This window comes from Delphinapterus leucas, chromosome 10 (genome assembly GCF_059928025.1).
Source record: "Delphinapterus leucas isolate spDelLeu-1000000601 "Yukka" chromosome 10, BTC_Dleu_Yukka2, whole genome shotgun sequence".
NCBI classification, from domain to species: Eukaryota; Metazoa; Chordata; class Mammalia; order Artiodactyla; family Monodontidae; genus Delphinapterus; species Delphinapterus leucas.
The window spans coordinates 4,550,180-4,572,928 of NC_143138.1; the positions used below are offsets into that span (position 1 = coordinate 4,550,180).

At 46.0% G+C, this 22,749-nt stretch overlaps 1 protein-coding gene and 1 long non-coding RNA gene across 7 annotated transcripts in view; one reads left to right on the forward strand and one right to left on the reverse strand.

The window, feature by feature from the left end:
• The first annotated feature begins 454 nt into the window (after window positions 1–454).
• Window positions 455–22,749, forward strand: part of LY86 (lymphocyte antigen 86) — a 64,183-nt gene continuing 41,888 nt past the window's right edge. For 2 of the 6 annotated variants that reach the window (XM_022586594.3, XM_022586600.3), the window contains exon 1: window positions 455–629. In XM_022586594.3, coding sequence (XP_022442302.2) covers window positions 503–629 — 127 coding nt within the window. In that variant the 5' untranslated portion in view covers window positions 455–502. The remainder of the gene's footprint in view (window positions 630–22,749) is intronic. The other 4 variants (XM_022586601.3, XM_022586596.3, XR_002646455.3 and 1 more) reach the window with 4 other exon arrangements.
• The window catches only part of LOC149748118 (uncharacterized), a 151,372-nt gene continuing 140,139 nt past the window's right edge, over window positions 11,517–22,749 (reverse strand). The window contains exon 4 of the long non-coding RNA XR_016394520.1: window positions 11,517–17,931. This is a non-coding gene — a long non-coding RNA (uncharacterized LOC149748118). The remainder of the gene's footprint in view (window positions 17,932–22,749) is intronic.

The following is a 22,749-nucleotide window of genomic DNA, read 5'->3' on the forward strand; positions in this document are numbered from 1 at the left end:
CTGCAGCCCCCCAAATGCCAAACGCTGCTGGCCGGCCCCAGCCAGGCCCCTGGGCCAGAGCCCACATCAGAGGCCCCTGGGAACAGGGGACCCAGTGATGGAAAGCATGTGGAGGCCTGTGGTTTTGCTTTCCTGAGTTCTCTGCCCCACCCGGGGGCAGGGCTGTAAGGAGGGTGGGGCAGGAAAGAGGGCTCTTTGGGGGCCCAGTTGTAAGGTCCTGCATCACTTGCTAGCCCCTCTCTTTGAAAGCAGAAAGTCAAACATTAGCCACCCCGGACCCAGACGAGCCTGACCCGTTGATTCAAGCGCCAAAGGTTCTGGGGAACAGCATTCAGAGGTCTCAGCTAACTGCCTTTTGCTTCTCAGAGTGGTTCCCCAAGGAGCATAAAATTTGAGAAGTGAAACTGAACATGTCACCCCTTTATGAGAGGAGGGGAAGCACCCTGAGGGCCCTTTCTCTTGGGCCAGTTATTCTTCTGTTGGTCACACGCAGAACCTCGCCATGCGGGTGCTCATGGCCGCCTTTCTTGTCTGGACTCTGCTGTCTCCCCAGGGCCGTGGCGGGGAAGCCTGGCCCACACACACGGCCTGCAGGGATGAGAGCTTGCAAGTCCTCTACCAGAGCTGCGGTAAGCGCTTTCTGAATGTCCATTTCTGTTCATGGGGAAATTAAGGCCCACAGATGTGAGCTGCTGGAGTGTTTTGTTGGGGTGGGGGAAGGGTGAGGGGGACAGTGGCCAAACAGGTCTGCGAGGACCCCTGGGAGCCCTGGGCAGAAGCAGCGATCGGCCGGGAGAGAGCTTAAGAGTATGGCAAGAGGAACAGAAAAAGACAGTGAGAGTCTAGATACAGCGATTCATTAACATCACAGAGCCCGAAAAAGAACAGACTGACTGGTGAGTCTACCAAATCGTGAAACATCGCCAGCTCAAGATCAGGAAGAGATGCTTCTGTCGCCTCCCTCGGTTGTACACCCGGGACACCTTGCCAAGTTACTTCATTTGCAAGTTGAGTGAAAAGGTCATTTACACCAAAGGAGAACACTCCTGTCCTGATGACACTCCCAGAGCTTCTATCACAGCAGCAACATCATTCATTCATTCAACAAACACTTATCTGGCAGCTGCCGATGCCAGGATTTTCTCTAGGGCTGGACATAACAAAAGGGAATGAGCTACGTTACCCTATGGGGCAAACGTAGATACCAACCAAAATTGCAATCTAATGAATAGAATGCTGGGAACTGCCGCAATCAGTGTCGGAACCGAGTCTTTTGGGGTGTATATTCATCTACTGGAGCTGTTAGCACACCACAGACTGGGAGGCTTAGACAGCAGAAGTGTATTGTCTCACAGTTCTGGAAGCTGCAAGTCCAAGATCGAGTGTCAGAGGGGTTGGTTTCTCCTTAGGCCTCTCTCCTTGGCTTGCAGACGGCCATCTGCTTCTCCTGTCTTTGCTTGGTCTTTGCTCTGTGCCCACATGTTCCTAGCATGTCTGTGTCTCTTCTTATAAGGACATCAGTCATATTGGATCAGGGCCCACAAGTATGACCTCGTTTAATCTTAATCACCCTTTGAAGACCCTTACTCCATATACTGCCATATTTTAAGGTACCGAGGGGTAGGACTTCCACATATGGATGGGGCTGGGGAATTCAATCCATAAAGGGGGCCTGAGTGACCAGAAAGCAGCCCAGTCTCAGGATCACAGCTTGAATGAAGATTAGGGGGACTGGCTCATGAAGACAGTGTGAAATAGGCCACTTTGGAGGTGGACAGGGCTCAGAATGCTGTTGGACGGTAGGAGGCGGAACGGAGATGCCCTTTAAGCACCCAAGTCGGCCGCATGATAAGCTGAGGAGTACTGGATGTTACACTGAGCAGAAGCTGATCCCTACGGCTGCCACCCAAGGAGCTGCCTCAGAGAGGTCCACATTTCACTCTTTTAAAAAGAAGGAACATCGAACATTGAAATGCACACACACATTTTTTTAGCGTAAAAGAGAAGGAACGGCTGGATGCTGGAAGTGTTGATCCCCGGGCTCCTGCTCTGCCTGCGGGGATGGGATGCTTTCTGCTGGCGCCTGTTCATTTCAGATGCAGGACCCGAAGCAAGGCTCGAGATGAATGCCCTGCTCAGGATTTGTTTTTCCAATTCGTCCTCCCGTGAAGGGTGGCCATGGCTGGTCGATCCCTCAGACCAGCCTGACGCCTGCAGCATTCGTCCAAGCCTGGCAAGCCCCTGCCGTGAGAGACGAGAGGAGCAGATGTATCAGGGAAAGAGTGAGAGCTTCTCACCCACCCGCCCAGGGAAGGCTCCTCCCTCTGAAGGGGTGGTGGCGCCGTGGGGTCAATGAATGCTGAGCACAAAACCTGCTCCGGGCACTCAGCAAAAGGAATGGCGGAGACGCAGTCCTAGTCCAAGAGTGGTGGGAGGATGAGACAAGCACCAGGGTACAGGCTGTGTGTGAAGGGCTGCAACAGAGGCACAGGTCCAGCACCAGGGGACATGATGGTTGGAGAGGGTGAGATTGGGACCTAAACCCATCGGGGAAAGGTCATCAAGCTTGAGTTCAACCTTAAAGGATGATACAAACAGTAATTATAGCATCTCATGTTCATAGAACGTTTATAGGTGCCGGGCACCGCGCTAAGGGCTTTCTAAGAGTTATTCTCATTTACAGATGTGTAAACTGAGGATTAGAGATGTCAGGTAACTTCTCCGAGGCCACAAAGGTAATAGTGGCAGAATCACATCCCCAGTGGCACAGAAGAGGCGTTAGGTAAATATTTGTGGAATTAAAATAAATTGATCCCAGGCCTGTCTGACTCCAGAGCCTACTCTGAATCACCTGCCATCTAGAATTTTGTCCGAAGGCAGATGGCGTGGAGGTGGGCAGCGGGGAGGAGCATTTCGGCAGATAACAGCGTGCGTGAAGTTCGGGAAACGTGCCCAGGATTAGAGTTCACGGAGCTGCGGAAGGGATGGGACGTTGGGGAGGGTGAGAGATGAGGTGGGAGATGTGGGCAGAGCCCGGGTGTGATGGGTAATTTTATGTGTCAGTGTGACTGGGCCATGGGATGCCCAGATAGCTGCTTAAACTTCATGTCTGGGTGTGTCTGTGACGGTGTTTCCTGACGAGATTAGCACTGGAATCAGGGGACTGAGTAAAGCCGATGGTCCGGCCGATGTGAGTGGGCCTCGGCCAACCTGCGAGGGCCTGAGCAGAACGCAAAGGCAGAAGAAGGTTCAATTCACTCTCTACCCAACTGCAGACCTGGGGCCCTGATCTCCCACTTGCAGCCCTCCTGGTTGTCAGGCCTTCAAACGACACCACCAGCCTTCCTGGGGCCCCGGCATGCGGATGGCAGATCGTGAGACTTCTCAGGCTCCATCCTCATGTGAGCCGACACCTTGTAATAACTCTCTTTCTAGAATAGAGGCATATATGTAATTCCATTGGTTCTGTTTCCCTGGAGAGCCCTGACTGATACACCAAGAGACCCAGACAAGGTTGGGCTGTATCCTTTTGGCAATGAGGAAAGGATTGCGTTTTGGCAAGATTCCTCAGGTACGGGTAGGAGCGTGGATATGAGACTGAAAACTGTTTGAGGCTTCAGGCAGGATTTGTAGCCTAGAGAATCAATCATCCAGGAAAGAAACCATGGGAGCTAAAGAGCAGAATTTCAACAGGCTTCATGTCAGAAGGAACCTTTGGTGTACACTGAGATCAGCAGAGAGGGAAGCAGTGTCCTGGGAGCTCCTCTAGGGATGGGCCTCCCTCCTCTCTTGAGAGCCTTTGAGCTATCGGGGACTGAATGGCTGCATACCCCTCCGCAGATGGAGATGCCCCCTCCGCAGCTGGATTCACAGCGGGGCCGCCCCTCGAGGCCTTCGCACTGATGACATAGACATAGTATGTGATCCTTCAGTTGTGATGCTAAATCCAGGCCTGGGGGTTAGACATCCCTGGGCACGTCAGGGGTCCCGACATGTGCACAGATGTGGGAGGATCAGCCGACAAAGATAAAGGATCTACTGTCTTCTGGGTTTAGCGCAGAAAATCCTTCATTTTTCCTTTCTCTTTTTGTTTTATCATTTTAGTGGGAGGGGGGATTTTCAGCTAGAAACTGTTCTGAATAAGACAACAATCCTCGAGGTGAATGAAAGAATTTCATAAACAGTTATGGGGCTCTGAACACAGACCAGGAAGTGAGCAAAAGTGTCTGAAAAAGCAGAAGTTCTGCTCTGTCCAACCGTTAGTGCTGCAGCAAAGAAGAGAGGGACAGTCTTCATAAAAGCCAAAGGGGGAACAAACGCAGTCAGGGGCCTTTCTTTTGTTAAATCATAAGACAATTTCCAGGGCTAGAAAAAGCCCAGGGGCCCCACCCCACATACATGCCCCAAATGTCCACCAATGTGTTTACTGAGGTGCTGCTTCTATCACACAAAGATGTGATGTGGATCACAAAAGTGCACGTGGTCGGAAGATGAACTAGATGGTAGGGGAAGCGGTGGGGTGGGGAGGGAGAGGGGAATAATAAAGCGGGGGTGGGGGGGTTGGGGAGGTCAGGACACTTACAACAGAGGGGGCAGCAGCGTGAGGGATAGGAGCTTGGGGTCTGGAATCATTCCAACCCTTAGGCAATACTCTCTGTTTCCTGTCTTTGATTGTAAAGTGGGTTTCCTTGGTGTTTGGTGGCTTTAAAGGACGTGCATTGATTCTCTTAGAGTCTTGGAGGCCAGGAGTCCAAAGTCAGTTTCACTTGGTCAAAGGGCACCCTCACTTGGACTCTCCAGGGGAGGGTCCTCTCCTTGCATTGTCCAGCTTCTGCAGCTGCTTCCCTGCATCCTTTGGCCCACAGCCCCCTCCTGCGTCTTCAAAGCCGGCAGCATTGCACCTGGCCTCAGCTGTCACATTCCTTCCTTCTTCTGTGTCAAGTCTCCCTCAGCCTCCCTCTCGTGAGGACACTTGTGATTAGGATAATCTCACGACCTCAGGATCCTTATAGCTTAATCACTTCTGCAAAGTCTTTTTTGCCACTTAAGGTAACCTTTATAGGCTCTGGGGATCGGGGCATGGATATCTTTGGGAACAATTATCCAGCCCACTACAATAGGGCTTATCATTTTATCGGCATCTCAGGGCTGTGTGAGGATTAAGTGAAAAGGACTGTGTGAACAGTGCTGAGCACATACTATGTGCTCAGTAAATCTTTGCTGCTGCTGACTTGTAAGATATTTCACCGTCACGAGAGGTGTATTTGACTCTGAGCTTCCTTGAAGCCAGATCAAACAAGGAAATTACACTGTTTACAAAGTCAAACCAGTTTTCAAGGAGATGTCCAGCTTTTCCTGACCCTGGAATAAGCTGTGAGAAGCATTTCTCCCTGGAGCGAGTGGCATCTGGAGAACATCTCTACAAGAGATGCCACAGTGACTCACATCCACTGCTTTTTGTGGTGCCCCTCAGTGTAGACCAAGGGCTCATTACCAAAATGAAACTCAGGATCGATTTTGCAAAAGGCCACAGTAGAACCGTCCTTGAATGCAGCACTTGCAGGTCTGGGTTGCTCAAGGGGAATTTGGACACCCATAGGAATGGGTGAGCCGCAGGTGCTCCAGGACCCATCCATAAATACCATTCTTGTGACCATTGCTGCTGTTATGGGGTTTTTGATAAGGGTTGAAGAGCAGAGATCTAAGTTGTGTTTTCTGGCAAGAGCCTTGAGGGTACACCTCAGTGTTGTCAGTTAACGTGCCTTGACGTCAACCAGGCAGAGAGGAGAGTCATAAAAAGTAAAGGACCTGTGACACATGCCCAAATCACTTCATGTCCCCCTTTTTGGTTTCTCTGATACTCACAGTCAACCTGGCCGTTCACTTGGCTCCTGGGGGTCGTCTAGGGCAAAGGTCAGCAAAGGAAGCCTACAGGCCAAATCCCACCTGCTGCCTGTTTTTGAACAGCCCACGAGCTAAGAATGGTTTTTACGTTTTTAAATGGCTAAAAAAAAAAAAAAAATCAAAAGAAGAATAATATTTGTGACATGTGAAAATTATATGAAATTCACATTTCTGTGTCCACAAATAAAGTGTTTTGGAACTGTGCTACAATGGCACAGTGAGGAGTGCGACAATGACTGAGGGCCCACACAGCCGAAAATATTAACTATTTGGCCCTTCATCGAAAAAGTTTGCTGCTCCCTAGTCAAGGTCAGAAAGAACCTCTCAAGCTCTTCACCAGATCAGAGCCTCAAGTCCTGGGTCTCCTGGATGATTCTAGCCATAAAGAAACTCCATGGCCAAGTGAACTTGGCACCAAAACCACCGCCACTGCAAAGGACTTGTAGGATCCCATTGAGAGAATCGTCGTTGCCATAACAATCTCCTGCTTCTGAATAACGTTTTACAATTTATAAAGTTCTTCCACTTGTAAGGTCTCATTCAGTCCTCATGAATAGCCCTAGGAGGTATGAAGAGTGTGTATTTCCATTTTCCAGATATAAAAACAGAAGCACATATATATTAAATATCTTAACAAAGTAACATACCTGAGCCCTTGATACAAACCAACCTAAGTGACTCCATGCCCGGTGACCTAAAGCTGTTATCGCGGAACTCTAATATGGAGTAAAAGCCATGCTAGCTGATCCCAGAAACATAGCGTGGGGACAGGGAGAAGGCCCAGCTGAAAAACGAAGTCTTTGGGTGAAGAGGTGAAAACCCTAAGTACTAGCAAAAGGAGGAGGAAAAAGAGGAGGGGGGAGAGGGAGAGGGAAGGAAGACAGAGGGAGAAAGGGGGCTGGGCAGGAGAGAGATTTGTCTTCTGAGTCAAGGGTTGTTTCCCCCTCCCACCCCTCCCCACAAGTCTCCCCTCTCTGCACAAGTTCAGAGCTGGGCCAGTATGGCTCTTCCCAAGTGTCCACCAGGACCTGTAGCAGCCACAGAAGACAAGGAAACCCACATCTATGTTTATCAGCCTTGGGTACCAAGTCCTCTTTTGCGGCAAGGTGTCTGGAAATGACACCTCCCAAATTAAAAGAAGCAAATGAAAGGCCATTCTCCTATGGGTGAGAACAACACATTTTACGGCAGAGCCCTCCTGCGCAGATGTCATGCTCACCTCATAGGGAAACCCTATTTCCCTCACACCTGAGAGCAGCTTCCTCTGTGAAGAAGCTGGGGGAAGCCCCATCTCCGGCAGTAAGTTGAGGGCTGTGGGTGGTACCTGTGGGACAGACCAGCCACCTGGGATGTCCTAGGGTCAGGGGACCATGGCATCTGATCGCTGTGATTCAAACTTGCAGCCAACACCGGCTCTCGCCCCTTGAAGGGATCAGCTTTGTCCACTTCTGCCCAAATCAGTTTCACTTTATCTGACCTCCAAAAAGTCCTTAATGACAAAGTCAAAATCAGGTCACATGCGCCTGAATAAGCCATAAGGAGAGTCACACAGGACAATGCATCAGACTCTAAGAATGCGAAACGACGCTGGCCACATTTCCTTCCGAGCAGAGGGTGAACCGCAATGGCCTGGCTGCAGAGCGGAAGGACTTTGATAAAATATCCTAGGAAAAAAATTGTTTTAAACAGCCTGGAAGGAAAGGGAGGGGGAAAACCTCCTTTCCTCAAAACCTAATAATTCTTCAGTAAACGGAGCATAAAACAAACAAAAGAAGCAATGACATCAAAAAATAATAATATGAATGGAAAACATCACACACCACGTAGTCATTTAAAAATACTTTAAAAAATTACACGCAGAAAGCAATTTCTCTGTTTATTTTCCTAGATTAATAGGGATATAAATACCGGGCAATTAAAGAAAAGTAAACGGTCAGAGAAACAAAGATGCAACTTCAAAGGGAAAACTTAGGGCCTGCAGGATTCAACAGCTAGTGGCCTTGAGCAGAGTGGGGCCTTTCTGCCAAACTTAAAGACAGGAAGTTGATTTAAAAAAAAAAAAAGAATGTCAACATTGAGATGCAGATTTTTAAAAATGGGAACAGGAAAAAGTCAAAACTGGACAGGAGCTGAAGGGGAAACAGCCCAGCCCACAGATGCGCTTCTGCCAGAGACCCTGTGTTCCTCCCTGTTTCCCTCTGGTTGTTACCATTTATGGCCAAGTCTCCAAGGTGGTGTTACTTCTCCTAAGAGCTTTTTAAGAGATGCTGAGTAACTTACTGAATAGGGACCTGTGGAGACAAAAGACCCAAGAGTCCGTGAGTGTAAGAGGCTCTTTCCATCCTCAGGCAAAATCGGAGGGGCAGCTTAGCTCGAGTTTGGGGAGGAGGCTCTTTGGAGAGTTAGCGATGAGGGAGGACCATCCTCCAGCTCTGCAGCTATTTTGGTAAAGACTACAACGCAGAGGACACACTGCAAAAGCAGCCGCCAGTGTGAGGTCCTGGGCCGGGCTGCAGACTCAGGCCGGCAGAAGGGGCAGCGCGGGTCCAAAGCAGCTTTTTTCTTAGAGGCCGAGGAAAGCGAAGGAGAGAGCCCCCTTCCCAGCTCCAGCTCTTCTCGCTGGAGCACCTGGCAGAGCCCGGCAGGTACCAGGCTCCCGTCACCCAGGAGCCCCAGGCTGGCAGCGCCCTCAGCATCACTGGTGAGAGCAGTCGGAAGGCACAAAGCAGGGGCGTGCTGCTCAAGCATACAGGTGGGCAGTGGCGGCGGGGGCACCCTCCAAACCTCAACCCTAAACAACAGTTCAGGGAAAAGGATAATTGAAAGAAAAGGGCCATCCACCCAGGAACTGTGTGCCATCTGGCTTAGAGTGCGTTCCTTCTCTGGGATGCCTTGTGAAGTGAGAGCCCGGGCTCCTGATCTAGTATTTCATTCTGGGGTCCTAGAGTAGCCAGGTGAGCATCCCTGGAAGTACTCTGGGGTCTCCCAGGAAACAAGCGCTATAGAATTCGCGCATGCGTCTGGGTGCAGCCGGGGTGATTCCAGCGCAGTGGGCAATGGGCAAGCCTGTGTCTGCTGGCCTCCTTGTGAGGGATCCAAGAAGGCTGAGTTGTGCCTCCGTGCCCTTTTGAAATTCTGCGCCCGTTTCCCCTGCGGTGCCTCTCCGCTTCCGGAACAGAAGGAAGTAGTAACCAGGCCAGGAGGTAATGGCCAGGAGGAAAATGAAAAAGACCCTCAGCCCAGAAAGCACTGCTTCCAAGCACAACTTAACAGTGGGAGATTCACACAGGCTGTCTGGGGACCTAGAGTGAGGTCAATGGGCTCCCTTATTTGAAGCCTGGCATCTCCCCTCTGGCCAGGTGGGAACTGCGCCAGCCCCGGCGACAAATCCAGACGAGAATGATCAGGGTTCCCTCTGCCTGTTCACCATTAGAATCCTTTCCCGTAGCTGGGAACTTTCTTATTCGGAGGGCTTCTCTGTATGTTTCAGTGCTCGATTTCATGCTTCCCGTACTGAATTAAAAATAGCCCTTTAAACAATTAAACTCTACTTGCATAATTAATAAATCAAAACTTTGTAAATTTAACAAATTACTTTTATTGCAGGCATATATCCATGGGTCAGAAATTTTTTAATAGAATTCTCTTAAGCATGTAAACAAATATAGCGGATTTCCTTAAATGCTTTAAAATCTTTAAAGGCAGAGGCAAAGCAAGCAGAAATTATCGCGGTGATTGTTCCATTTACTATGACCCTTTCCTTAAACTAGTGTCAAAATATCGGTACTATGCGCTTAACTTTATTTCTTTATCATCTTTACATTGATGTTTATTCTCCCCTGTATTCTTATTTTTCTTGGAGTTATAAAAATACTTAGTGCAGTATTTTCCTAGCTGTCTAGTTTGTTCCAGACCAAAGATGAATGCTATCACTCAGGCCAACCAGGACGCAGGTTTTGAGTTACCAATCAGTTGATCCTAGGCCTGGCGGCACCGGGTCAGCAAGTTGAGGTCTCTGTACTTAAACTTGACCTATTACATCCTGAAGACCTTTTCAGCCCCTTGCTTTCACAGGGTTCCCTGTATCCCGCTGCTCTTTCATCAATTGATGAGTGTTTTGCTGGGTCATTGTGATGCCATCCTGGCATTATTATGCATTAACCCAGCCTGTCAGCATTGCTGGAAACGTACACCTACCACCCTAATGTCAGAAATACAGTGAGGGGGTCATTTAGAGGAGATGATGGATTTTGTCTGCACAGTTGAGGCTCATCTTTACGACATTTAGCTAACTCATCCTCTTAGAACATAGCACTGGATTGTCTCTCTACTCGTATATTCTGTGTGGTTTCTGGTGCTGACTTGACTCTCGTCCAGCTTTCTATCCAATTTTTATATGAGGCCACTTGAGCTGATCAATCCTTCTGTTCTAATTTTTCCCAAGCGCTTCTGTTATATGTATATACATATACTTTTTTTCTGGCTTATTCACAATGCTTTGTCCTTACTACTACCTACTTACAGAGATAGAAAAAAAATTCCGTGGTTCTCTCTACTCTGTCCAAACGGGTGGGGACTCTCTGAACCTCTAAGAACAAGGCTTCGTGCTCATCCAGTGTTTGGGATGTGACGCAACTCCCTTTTCATCTTTGCTCAGGCTGCCTCACCCAGACAAACCTGTGAAATGATTCTGAAAGAATCGCGAGAGTTGAGGTCTTCAAGAGCCCCAAACAGCAGGCAATGCCTTTCTTCCTATTCCCAGAAACTGCCTGGTATCGCCCCAATCAGCAGAAGCGAGCAGGTCCCCGGTGATCTCCTCCCACCTGCCCCCTCCCGGTCAGAGATGGTCCAACAGGGCACCGCCCCCTGCCCCCCACAGCGTTGGCTTGCCCTCTCTTTCCAGCTCCGTGGCCAGTGTAGAGGACTTTGGTCTGTCCAGTTACAGTTTGCTGTGGCTGTAGAGCTGCTAACGGACAGGAAGGGAGCACACTGCAGCACGGGGTGAGGTTCCTAGAGCCGCTCTTGGTGGAGCCTTACGCTCCGTGAGGCTAAAGGATCTGTTTCTGACCGTGGCCTTGTGTCCGTCTTTTGTGGTCATGGATGTAAGTGGCCTCGAAAGGAGCCCGGCGGCCAGGGACTGTCACATGACCACCTATTTATTTCTCCACCAGCCTGGGGCTCTGCAGGCAGGTGGGGAGGGGTCAGCATTCTTTCAGTCCCCGCCCACAGGCTCAGAGCAGCCGGGGGATCTCTTACAGAACTGGGAAATGTGCTGGCCAGACAGAACCTCAGGGCTTCAGTCCGAGCACCTCCGTGTTCAGAAGAGGAAACTCGGAGCCAGGGAAGCAATGTGTCCCGATCACAGCCACAGAGCAGGGTGGTGGCGGCCCCATCCCAGGACCCTCCTGGGCAGCTCTGCGTCCTGTCCTCTGCATAAACGCCATGATGTGAACTCACCCAATGTCAGGCCAGAGATACTGCGTACGCCGCGACCAGATCTTCTCCTTCATACTCACACCCCCGAAGTGCACAGGATCCTCTTTTTGGCAGCCTTTCTCTTAAGGCGATGTGCCCTCATCCCTCCCTGCCAGGCCCCTACAAAACAAGGGACTTTGTGTATACACAAGAGCTAAGGGGGCTCGTTTATAATACTGAGAGGACCATTTAGTTCCGTAAATGTCCTATCACTGCAAACTTTACATACAAATGACATAGTTTGATAGAACAGTGAAGGCAAGAGCTCCCCTGGTGTCAGCAGGCTTGGGTCTAGAACCTGCCTGGTGACTGCTCCAGAAGGGTAGTACTGGAGACTCAGTTCTCTGGAGTCTAAATTCTAGCCTGACTTATACGGAGCTGATGGAATTCAAGCAGGATGGAGAGTGGGTAGGAAGATCGTGTTCCAGGGTGAACAGCTTTTCTGCCTCACACTTGGCTTTGGTTTTAACTAAATGAAAGAACAATTCTTGTGTCAGTGAGTGTGCACGTTTCCCCAAAAAAAATACCTGAGGAGAAAATTGCCAATGGCTCTCGGTTTACTTGAAGCAGTGGTTGGACAGCAAGTATCAAGTGTCCAATTGTGTCTGAGGTTTTAGAGCTGGGAGCCAAGATAATGAGCAGAAGTGTGTAAACACTGCCTGCTCTCGGGGTCTCAGCGGCGCTGCCTTCCTGGGGGAGCGGACCTTCAGAATTCTGGAAAGCGGCGACAGAGAGAAGACCATGGTTCCCTTCCTGCAAAACTCATCAATTCCTTCCATCTCACCCATTCCAGAAGCTATAGGGCTCGGCTCGAACGCTCAAATACACTCATGGAAAAGGCAAATTATGAAGGAGGTGGGTCAGTTGTAATTTACAATAGAAAGTTACAGGGACTATAGCTCTCCTCTCATCTCGAAGAGGAAACTACTATTCAGCTCCATCCGATCGCTGTGTGGGATTGTGGGACCTGGGATGTCTAACCTTCTGTTATACTTTTTCAGAAGAAAAGTTCCTAATCTAGAAGGACAACCTCCTAATTTATGAATACGGCAATTAGCCTAAGTGTTTTTTTTTAACATCTTTATTGGAGTATAATTGCTTTACGATGGTGTGTTATTTTCTGCTATATAACAAAATGAATCAGCTATACATATACATACATCCCCATATCTCCTCCCTCTTGTATCTCCCTCCCACCCTCCCTATCCCACCCCTCTAGGCGGTCACAAAGCACCGAGCTGATCTCCCTGTGCTATGCGGCTGCTTCCCACTAGCTATCTGTTTTACATTTGGTAGTGTATATATGTCCATGCCACTCTCTCATTTCGTCCCAGCTTACCCTGCCCCCTCCCCGTGTCCTCAAGTCCTCTCTCTATGTCTGTGTCTATATTCCTGTCCTGCCCCTAGGTTCTTCGGAACAGTTTTTGTTTGTTTGTTTGTTTGTTTTTTAGATTCCATATATATGTGTTAGCATACGGTATTTGTTTTTCTCTTTCTGACTTACTTCACTCTGTATGACAGACTCTAGGTCCATCCACCTCACTACAAATAACTTAATTTCATTTCTTTTTATGGCTGAGTAATATTCCATTGTATATGTGCCACATCTTCTTTATCCATTCATCTGTCGATGGACACTTATAGCCTAAGTGTTTTTAAACATTGTGCAGGCCAAAAAACACATCTGAAAGCTAGGAGCAAATCAAGCTCTAGCCATTTATGGCCTCTGCTGTAGAGAGGGGAGACTTTAGTCTGGTTATGCCTTTTTTTTTTTGCTACCTAGACCTGAATGGCTTCCCTTCCTGGACTCAGAGTATCTCTAAAAAACCATCTTACAGTTCAGTTTTAACATCACTACCCTCTGTATCAAAGTGACGTCACCATATGAATCCCCAAGAATGCCAAATATGTAAAAGTTAGGTAACCAGTTACTCAATTTGGAATATTCTTGCTGGCCTAAGAATCAAGTATCCAAGTGCGTCCAGCCCGTGCTATTTCCATCATCATCCAAACACCTGGAACTGCCAGTTAGACTTTGACCCAGATCTGTTGAAATGCTTCTTGCCACCTACAAACTTCACTGAAATGTGTATTTCTAAAAAAACGCTGGAAAGCAGGAGGCCTAGAATATAAACTACTCTAAAGATGAAACTATTTCTTTGCATTTGTCTTTGAAACCACAACAATTAGCACCATATACATAGTCAATATTCATTATAAAGTAGAGGAATAAGTTTAAGTGTTAAGTTTAGAGTTTCCTGAGAAATGATCAGTGACACAGGAATTGAGTGCAAATTTATTTAAGAAATGATTCTGGGAAGAACCAGAAGAGAGTGAAAAAGTGAGGCAGGGAAGAAAAGGAAGCCAATCCAGGTAACCACTGTGGGCAACTGAAGCCTGGTCCTTCTGGGGACCCCTGGGAGACCCGTGAAACATGCCTTACGGTGGTCAGGTCTGAAGGGAGAAGAAATTGGGGCATTGGTCTAGCAGCTTCTATCTGTCATGGTTGTTCCTGGGTACACTGGCTCCCCAGCACTACTGGCTTGACAGTGTATAGAACAAGCTCACTCCCACACCCAGAGAAAGCCCTCAGGCAGTCATAGGTATCTGCAGGAAGGCTTTGGAGAGAATAAATCCCCTTTGTGCATTGGAACTTCTCATATACACAAAAGCGTTCATGAAGAGGACGCTGACAAAAGAGAGACAAAGACAACCCACAAAAAGTGGCCATTGCAGGTGGAATGGGCAAGCTTCTGGTCTCCACATTATGAAAAACTGTCTTGCTATAAAACATCTGGGTACAATGTGACACAAATCTTTTTGAATGCATAGGTAAGCTTGCATGAAAGAACGGGAGGTTTCCAAGAGCCAGAGCTAAAAGAAAGCACAAAAGCAGAGTGGAAAGCCGGCACCGAAGCTATGTCTGTCCTCAGAACAGGTGTTTGACTCCGTGGGCCAGAATGTGGCTTCAATGGCTCTGTGAGAGTCTGGCAACCATGCCCTGTGCTGTGCAAGGTGGAAATCAATCCCATCATGAAACAAGGACCGTCAAAGAGTTATAGCCACAATTAAAAGTGGACAAAAAAAAAAACCACATTCTTCAGCAAAATGGAAGACAAAGAAACTTATCTGACTCTGCTTGGCCTCTGGAGAAAGTAACTCTTCCCTGAGAAGCAGTAACTCCAGACCTGATATCACCACTGGTTTGGGGCTCAGACCTCTAGGTACAAAAATGTGTATTCCATTCGTGATCCAGGAAATCCCAAACCTAGAAATTAAATTAAAGTGGGTCTTGATTGGGAATACCTGGGACATATTGACAGAAGAAAATGCAAACTTTCTCTGGAGGAATACATACTCTCAATTCAGGTTTCACATGATTTCTGAAGATTGAGCTCACGATCCAAAATTTAAAAACACAAGGAAATAAGCCACCATGAGGGAAAGTCAGCAGAAAAACAAAAAGCAAAATTATAGCCCTATATGTATTAGATTTGGAAAATATAAGATACATATGAATATGAAACTGAGAACATGTCATTTGTTTAAAGAAATAAAAGAGGGAATCTAAAACATGAGCAAGGAAAAATACAATGTAAAAAAACACATCTGAAAGATTTGAAAAAGAATCAAAGAGAAACCCTTAAAATAAAATATTTAATTGTTGAAATAAAAAAATCATGGCTAGGTTAAAACACAGATTTTAAAATAGCTTAGAGAGAACTAATGAACTGGATGAAAGGTCTGGAGATATTACTCAAAATGCGTCATGGAGAAATCGAGAGATATGAGCTACAGCTATAAAACAAAACAGAGATAATAGGGAAAAGGCAATTTCTGAAGAAAAGTACTGGGATTTCCTGGAATTAATGAAAGACATGAATCTTGAAATTCAGTAAACACAACAATTCCCATGTGGGATTCATAAAAAGAATTCCACAACTAGACCCATCGGAGTAAAACCACAAATTAACAAAGGGAAAAAAAATAACTGGTATAAATATATAGCAAGAGAAATCATGTAGCAAAAAATTATATTTAGACTGATAGAAGATTCTAATATAGCAACAGCAATATACTCAGAGAAAAGAGAAAACAGCAATCGACTTCAACTTCTCTATTTAACTAATTACCACTCAAAAATAAGAGGGAATTAAAGACTTTTTTTGACAAACAAAATCTAGAGTTTGCCACCAAAAGACTCACAGTAATGGAACTTTCTAAGGCAGGGGTCCCCAAGCCCCCAGGCTGTGGACCACTACTGGTCCATAGCCTCTTAGGAACCGGCCCACAAAGCAGGAGGTGAGTGGCGGGTGAGCAAGCGAAGCTTCATCTGCTGCTCCCCATCGCTAGCATTACTGCCTGAACCATCACCCCACCACCACCACTCCCCCCACCCCTGCATCCCATCCGTGGAAAAATTGTCTTCCACGAAACCGGTCCCTGGTGCCAAAAAGGTTGGGGGGCCACTGTTCTAAGGGATACTTCAGAAAGAAATAAAATGTTCCCAGAAATAAGTTCTGAAATGCAAGATGGAATGGGAGAAAAGAATTAATACATTAAAAGAAACAATGAATGATAATAATATCTAATTTGAAACGGGAATGTATTTGTTTCCTATTGTTGCATAATGAATTACCCTAAAATTTAGCAGTTTAAAACAACAACCATTATTATCCCACAGTTTTTAATGGCTGAATAACTAACATATATATAACTATAATAAAATGCTTATCCACTCATCCATCAATGGACATTTAGGTTGTTTCCGTGTCTTGACTATTGTAAATAATACTGCTGTGAACATGGGGGTGCAGATATCTTTCCAAGTTAATGTTTGTGTTTCCTTTGGATCTATTCCCAGAAGTGGAATTGCTAAATCATATGGTAGTTCTATTTTTAATTTTTTGAGGATCTACCAGATTGAATTTTTAAAATAAGCTCTCTGCTCTTTAAAGAAATGTACCTAAAATACAAATCTACAGTAAACATCACACTTAATGGTGAAACATTGGAAACATTCCCTTTAAAACCAAGAACCAGACAAGAGCACCCACCATCACCAGTTATATTGAACATGACACTGAAGGCCCTCACCAGCACAGTAAATACAATGTTTAAGGATTTGAAAAGAGGATACAAAATATTATTATATGTATACAATATGACTGTCAACATAGAAAAACCTAATTAAAATTTATTGGAATTAATGGGAGTTGAACTAACAATTTATTTTGAAATCAGTGTATTATATTATTCCAAAAGATAGCTAGCATACGTAGCTTTGGTTAATTCACTTTCACAGATGTAGAATATATCATTATTTGCATAGACTAAAATTATATACATTCTCCTTTTTTTTAATTTTTTTTAAACTTATTTATTTATTTATTTTTGGATCTGTTGGGTCTTCGTTGCTGAGCATGGGCTTTCTCTAGCTGAGGTGAGCAGGGGCTACTCTTTGTTGTGGTGCACGGGCTCCTCATTGCGGTGGCTTCTCTTGTTGTGGAGCATGGGCTCTAGGTGCATGGGCTTCAGTAGTTGCAGCACGCAGGCTCGGCAGTTGTGGCTCGTGGGCTCTAGAGCCAGGCTCAGTAATTGTGGTGCACGGGCTTATTTGCTCTGCGGCATTTCGGATCTTCCCGGAGCAGGGATTGAACCCGTGCTCCCTGCATTGGCAAGCAGATTCTTAACCACTGTGCCACCAGGGAAGCCCCTATACATTCTCCCTTTAATAAATATTTAGGTTGCCTCTAATTTTTCACAATTACAAATGGTTGTGAGCATCTATTATTTATGTCTCCTTATGTCAGAAAATGCTTCCCAACCCAGGACTTTTCTTTCCATTTCTCTGAGGCTTAATTAAGCCTAGGCAAAGGTATGTAGAAGAATTTCTCTAGTTTAACCAGTTTTGTCTAGTAATGTTTCCATACAATAACAGTTTTTAAATGCTATGTTCTGAAAACACACGAACAGATGGCAAAAAAAAAAAAAAGGCTGAACGATATCCAAATGGTTCCAATGATGGCGTGAAGGAGATGGGTGAGGTGTTGAGTCAGGTCTGCTTGAAACTTTGCAGTGATCAGCTCACATGCTGCACTGAACTTGTGTGCAGGTCATTGGGGCAGGTAGTCTGTGGTTATTCAGTAAGTGTGTGACTCATTTATTAATCTGAAGTCAGGTTTCCATCTTATTTTTCATGTCAGTTTGCAATGTTCCAACAGAATTCTTTTTATATTTTTAGCAAAAGTATTTTTAATCCTCTAAACAGGAGGAAACTAATAGGATTGTGTTGATTCAGGAAGCAGAGAAATGAGTCCTTTTCTTAATTAGGAATTTATTTTGCTGGCAGAGGATCCAAACTAAAGGCAGCTGGTTCTTTTCTCCTCCAGTATCGACCAGTGAGTGCTTGTAGACCTATGTCATTCCTGTCACGGGATTCTGTTCCTGGGTGGTCCATGCCACACAGTGAGAAACATCCTTCTCCTTCCCATCAGGGAGCGCTCTACTGCAAAGCTGGGACATCCAGCAGATTCATTCTGGCTCCATCTCCTAATGTGAGACATGCAAGAATAAGTGGTGAACCAGTTCTGGGAATTTGGAATCCCGCTTCCCAGATTTCAGTACAAGACATCCTGGTGGAAACTCTCATTGTGTACCGACTCCACCTTCTCAGTAAATCTCCAGGGTGTTTTTAGGAAGAGTTGATTAAATGCTCTGGAGATACTGTGCCTCTTATTCTCTCATGAAGGATGCATCTGTGATCCCCCTTGAACACTTCCTCTCCCTTTCAGTGCCTTCTGTTGGGCACTCATGCTCATTCCATATCAGGGTGGTCAATTCAGAAACAGTGTCACTCTCTGGACCCTTTTCTGACTGCTAACAGTGAAGAGGAGGGTCTTTACACGTGTTATGGACTGTATTGTCTCCCCAAAAGTCATATGCTGAAGCTCTAAACCTCAATGTGATGGTATTTGGAGAAGGGGTGTTTGGGAGGTAATTAGGGTTAGATGAGGTCATGACGGTGGGGCCCTGTGATGGAATTAGTGACCTTCTAAGAGGAAGAGACCAGAGAGGTCTCTCTCTCTGTCTCTGCCATATGAGGACACATGGAGAAGTCAGCAAACCAGGAAGAGGGCTCCTACCAGGAGGCAAATCAGCCAGAATCCTGATCTTGGACTCCCCAGCTTCCAGAACTGTGAGAAATTAAGCCACCCAGTCTGTGGTATTTTGTTGTGACAGCCTGACAAGCTAAGACAAACCATCAGCTCCGTCAGTAGGCTTGCCTCCTAGGAAAAGTGTACATTGATGTTTCCTCCTGTGACTCTGATGGGGGGTTGGAGGCAGCAGTGGACACTTTGTTACCCAGTGTGGGGAGAGCAGGGCTCAAGGGGGAAGAAGTATATAGTAAGTTGCTCTCACACTAGAAAGCGCTGGGGAAACAAGTCATAAGAATTAGCACTTGTTCTGCAGGCCTCCATGTGACGGCATGACAAGAACTTCCTCAGGGGTCCTGAACACAGCGCTGGGAAGGAAGGGGGGCTATGGAAGGAAACCCCCATCACGGCTGGTCATCCAAGCCGCCCTCCACCAGATGGACATTAACAACAACTAGCCACTGCTGCGTGTGCATCTCACAGCTTCTAGGATTTGATCATTCCTGAGAACTTCCACCTCATGTCATGGAGGGAGTTTTGCCTGAACCTTGAAGGCTGAGTGGGCAAAAAAGTTGTCAACCCCCTGTAGTTGTTGACTACAGCCCCTTTCCCGATTCCTCCCAGGGAACAAGCTTCTTGGGCAAGTGTTTCTCTTAAGAGGGCATGCCTACTAGGCTGGAGGGAATGTAATACGCATGGCCACTGTGGAAAACTGGCTGTTTCTTATAAAACCAAACATACGCTTACCATATAACCCAGCAACCTCAGTCCTGGGTATTTATCCCAGAGAAATGAAGACCATGTTCATACAAAAACTTGTATGTGAAAGCTTTATTTCTAATAGTCCCAAACTGGCCAGATGTCCGAGTAGTTAAACAAGCTGTGAAACGTCCACACTACAGAAAACAACTCAGCCACGAAAACGAATGAGACACACAACCACCTGGATGGGTCTCCAGGACACCATGGAGAATGAAAAAAATCCAATCTCAAAAGGCTGCATATGAGGTGATCATTTTGTAATGTATAAAATATTGAATCACTATGCTGTATACCTGAAACTAATATAATATTGTAAGTCCACTATACTTCAATTTTAAAAATATATATATATATATGACAAGTTAAGAAGCAAGCATACATATTGTATGGTTCCATTTGGATAACATTCTCAAGATGACAAAATTATACTGCTGGAGCAGTGATTCATGGTTTCTGGGGTATAGGGAAGGGGAGGTGGGGTAGGGAGTGCCTGTCAAAGGACAGCATGAGGAGCATTCTCTGTGTCTTTATCTTGATTGCGGTGGTAGTAGTTGAAGGAGTGAATAACAACACCGTTACTAAGATTGTGTTTAACCTGCAAAGGGGCCAGGCCAGGTAGTGTGGAGTGAGAGCATGGGAGATACGCCTTGCATGCAGAAGACAGTTTGACTCTATGTTGACTATAAAATGAGAGATTTAGAGTATACGTGTATCTTTTATTGAGTTTGTGTTTGGACCATGTAGTATCGTAATTAGGTGATGAAAGTGTTATACTCCAGATGAAAGCAGCAGCCTGTTCTGGTTTGTCTTTGTATCCCCAAGGCCTAGTGTTCTTCCTGCCATGTGTCAGGTACTCAGTAAAATGAATGAGAGGCTAAGCTGCAGTTCCCATTCTCCAGCTACTAAGATGCACTGTCACCTGTAAGACAAGTTCAAGTTTGCTCGTACGCTCATGTTAAGATTTTTTGTGGCACCATGATACCCCCTTGGTAACACGCAATAAAACTGTGCATTTAGTGTTTATTGTCAATCTACAGTTGAGATGCAAAAGATCAATCTTAATAGCTTCAAATGGGTCGTTATTTTCCTTGAGACATTTGGCAAGGTGTTTTGGATGAAACCTCATCCTCATTGCCATTTCTCTCTTTTTGGTCTCTAATGTGTATACTATCATACAAAAACCATCTCCCCCTAAGCTCGTGGAAGCCAAACACAGGTTACTCCTGGGGAGTGGAATTCAGAGGCCAAAAGAGGATGCAGGTTCACACCCCTTCTCCATCAATACTGAGTTCCAGTGAATCCGAAGCAGACAAGGTGAGGGATCTAGGATTTTGAATTTGGCAGCCCAAACCTACCTTCACACTCAAAAATGCATTCACCAGGCTTACCAGGCAGCCTGCGGGGTGTAGGAATTCTTGTCCTCTGTACAGCTACAAGCAGGAGCTGTTCCACTGTGATGGTGTTCATGCATTTTGGTCGTGTTTGATATCAGGAACCATGTTTAAGCATTTTCAAACACCCACTCTACATGTTCAAGCTGAAGAAACAAAAAGCCGGATTGTATACCCAACTTTGGCCAGGTGAGTCAATTCCCAATGAAATGCTGACCAAGGAGACTGGAATGGGGCAGAGCTACTATTATTTGAAATATAATAGCCCATCGGGGAGCTTTGCCGTGCTATTCTATAGTAATAAGATTTGACAGGTGGAGGAAAAAGGAGAGATCAGGAAATAACAGAACGACTAGCTAGAATACATTTACCACCTTGTTAGTCATTTCTTTCTCTTCAGTGGCAGGGAAGGAGGATGAGGGAATGGGGGAAGAAACACACCACAACGCATCAAGGACAAAAAAGAGGATATTAATTTTCTGTTGCCACGGTAATGGATTTCCAGCAATGGCTTCTCACCGAAGACTTCCCCCCCCATCCATATTTTTTAGGGATCCATAATGACCCTTGAATGTTATCCTAGGAATCACACAAGAAAATTAAACCCCCCCCATGAAAATACTGCCATGTCAGAAAGGAAACTTTCAGATCCATGCACAACCAGGCCTGTACTGTAAACAGTACAAGCTTGCAGAGCTGGTAATCACCCAACCTAAAAGAAGAAGTCAAAAGCAAGGTCTGTTTGTTTTGTTTTATTTGCAAAAGAATTCTGAAAGATAGTAGAGGTACATCTGCTAATATTTGGCCTGGGACTAGATTTTCAACCACACTCAGAAACTCCATCCTAAGTGCCAAGGCAAATACCCTGGTTATTATGATGATAAAGTTAATATGTACTAACACCTTTCCAAAGAGCCTTCCAAGTGTGGGGAAAATCAATCATTGGCTTCAAAACTCAGGCTTCCCAAGTGATCGCTGGCACCCATCACAGATGGACGTGAAAGCCCAGCTTCCCTCCTGGTGTCATCAAACTGCCCAACCTTCTCTCCTTTTCATCTATTCGTCCAGCCAGCTGAGATTTGGGGGCGTGTCCAGTACTAGATGCTGGTTATGTAAGGATGGATAAATAAGACAGAATTCCTAACCCCCACAGCTTATACCCTAGTGTCATCTACCTATGCGAGATACAAACCAGCAAGAGTTCCCGCACTTCATGATGATAAAGGTATGATGAAGATGTACAGAGGGAGCCATGCATGAGAGACCTCAGGAAGGACAGATCAGGAAACTCCAGGGCATCCTGGGGAGGAGAGTGGCTGAGCTGGATTGTGAAGATACAAAAGGCAGGAGAGAGGCAAACAAGGTTTTCCTGTATGAGATCCAGCCCTCTCTCACTTACTGGAAATTGTCCAAATTTTCATGCTGCAGATAGAGGTAAACAGTTTCAAAAGGTAGAGAATAAAGTGAGAGCCATTTATCCTGCAACTCTGAGTTAGCACCTGCGCTGGAGATACATGAGGTCAGACGCAATGAGAAGGGGAGAGTAATCAAAAATATAAGAGGATATAACAGAATGATATATAAGGGAAAAGTCCCACCCTCTTGGGCCTGACCTTGGTTGGGGAGGCAGGACAGTATCATATAAGATAGTGTGTATGTAGTATGAATACTAGGTAGTCTGTGCTAACTGGCATAGATCTAAGTTCGTAGGGACAGAGAGGCCAGGATTTGGACAGAAAGGAGAGAACTGACCGCAGGCAACGAAAGCACAGGTCAGATCCTGTCACGCCCTTCCTCTAGAACCATCGATGGCTCCCCAGGCACAGTTTCTGGCTCACTCTCTATGCTTCCCTGGGACGAGGACAGCCCTATCTATAATACTTCTAAAAACTAAGTTGGCTTTTTCTCACCCTCAGCCCCTCTTATATGAGCCAGTTTCTTAAGATAAATCTCTCGATAGATATTATATATATTATATTTCTATATATGTACATGATAAATACCCTCTATGTGTTATATCTGTGTCTATGTCTAGCTAGCTAGCTAGATATCATCTCTAT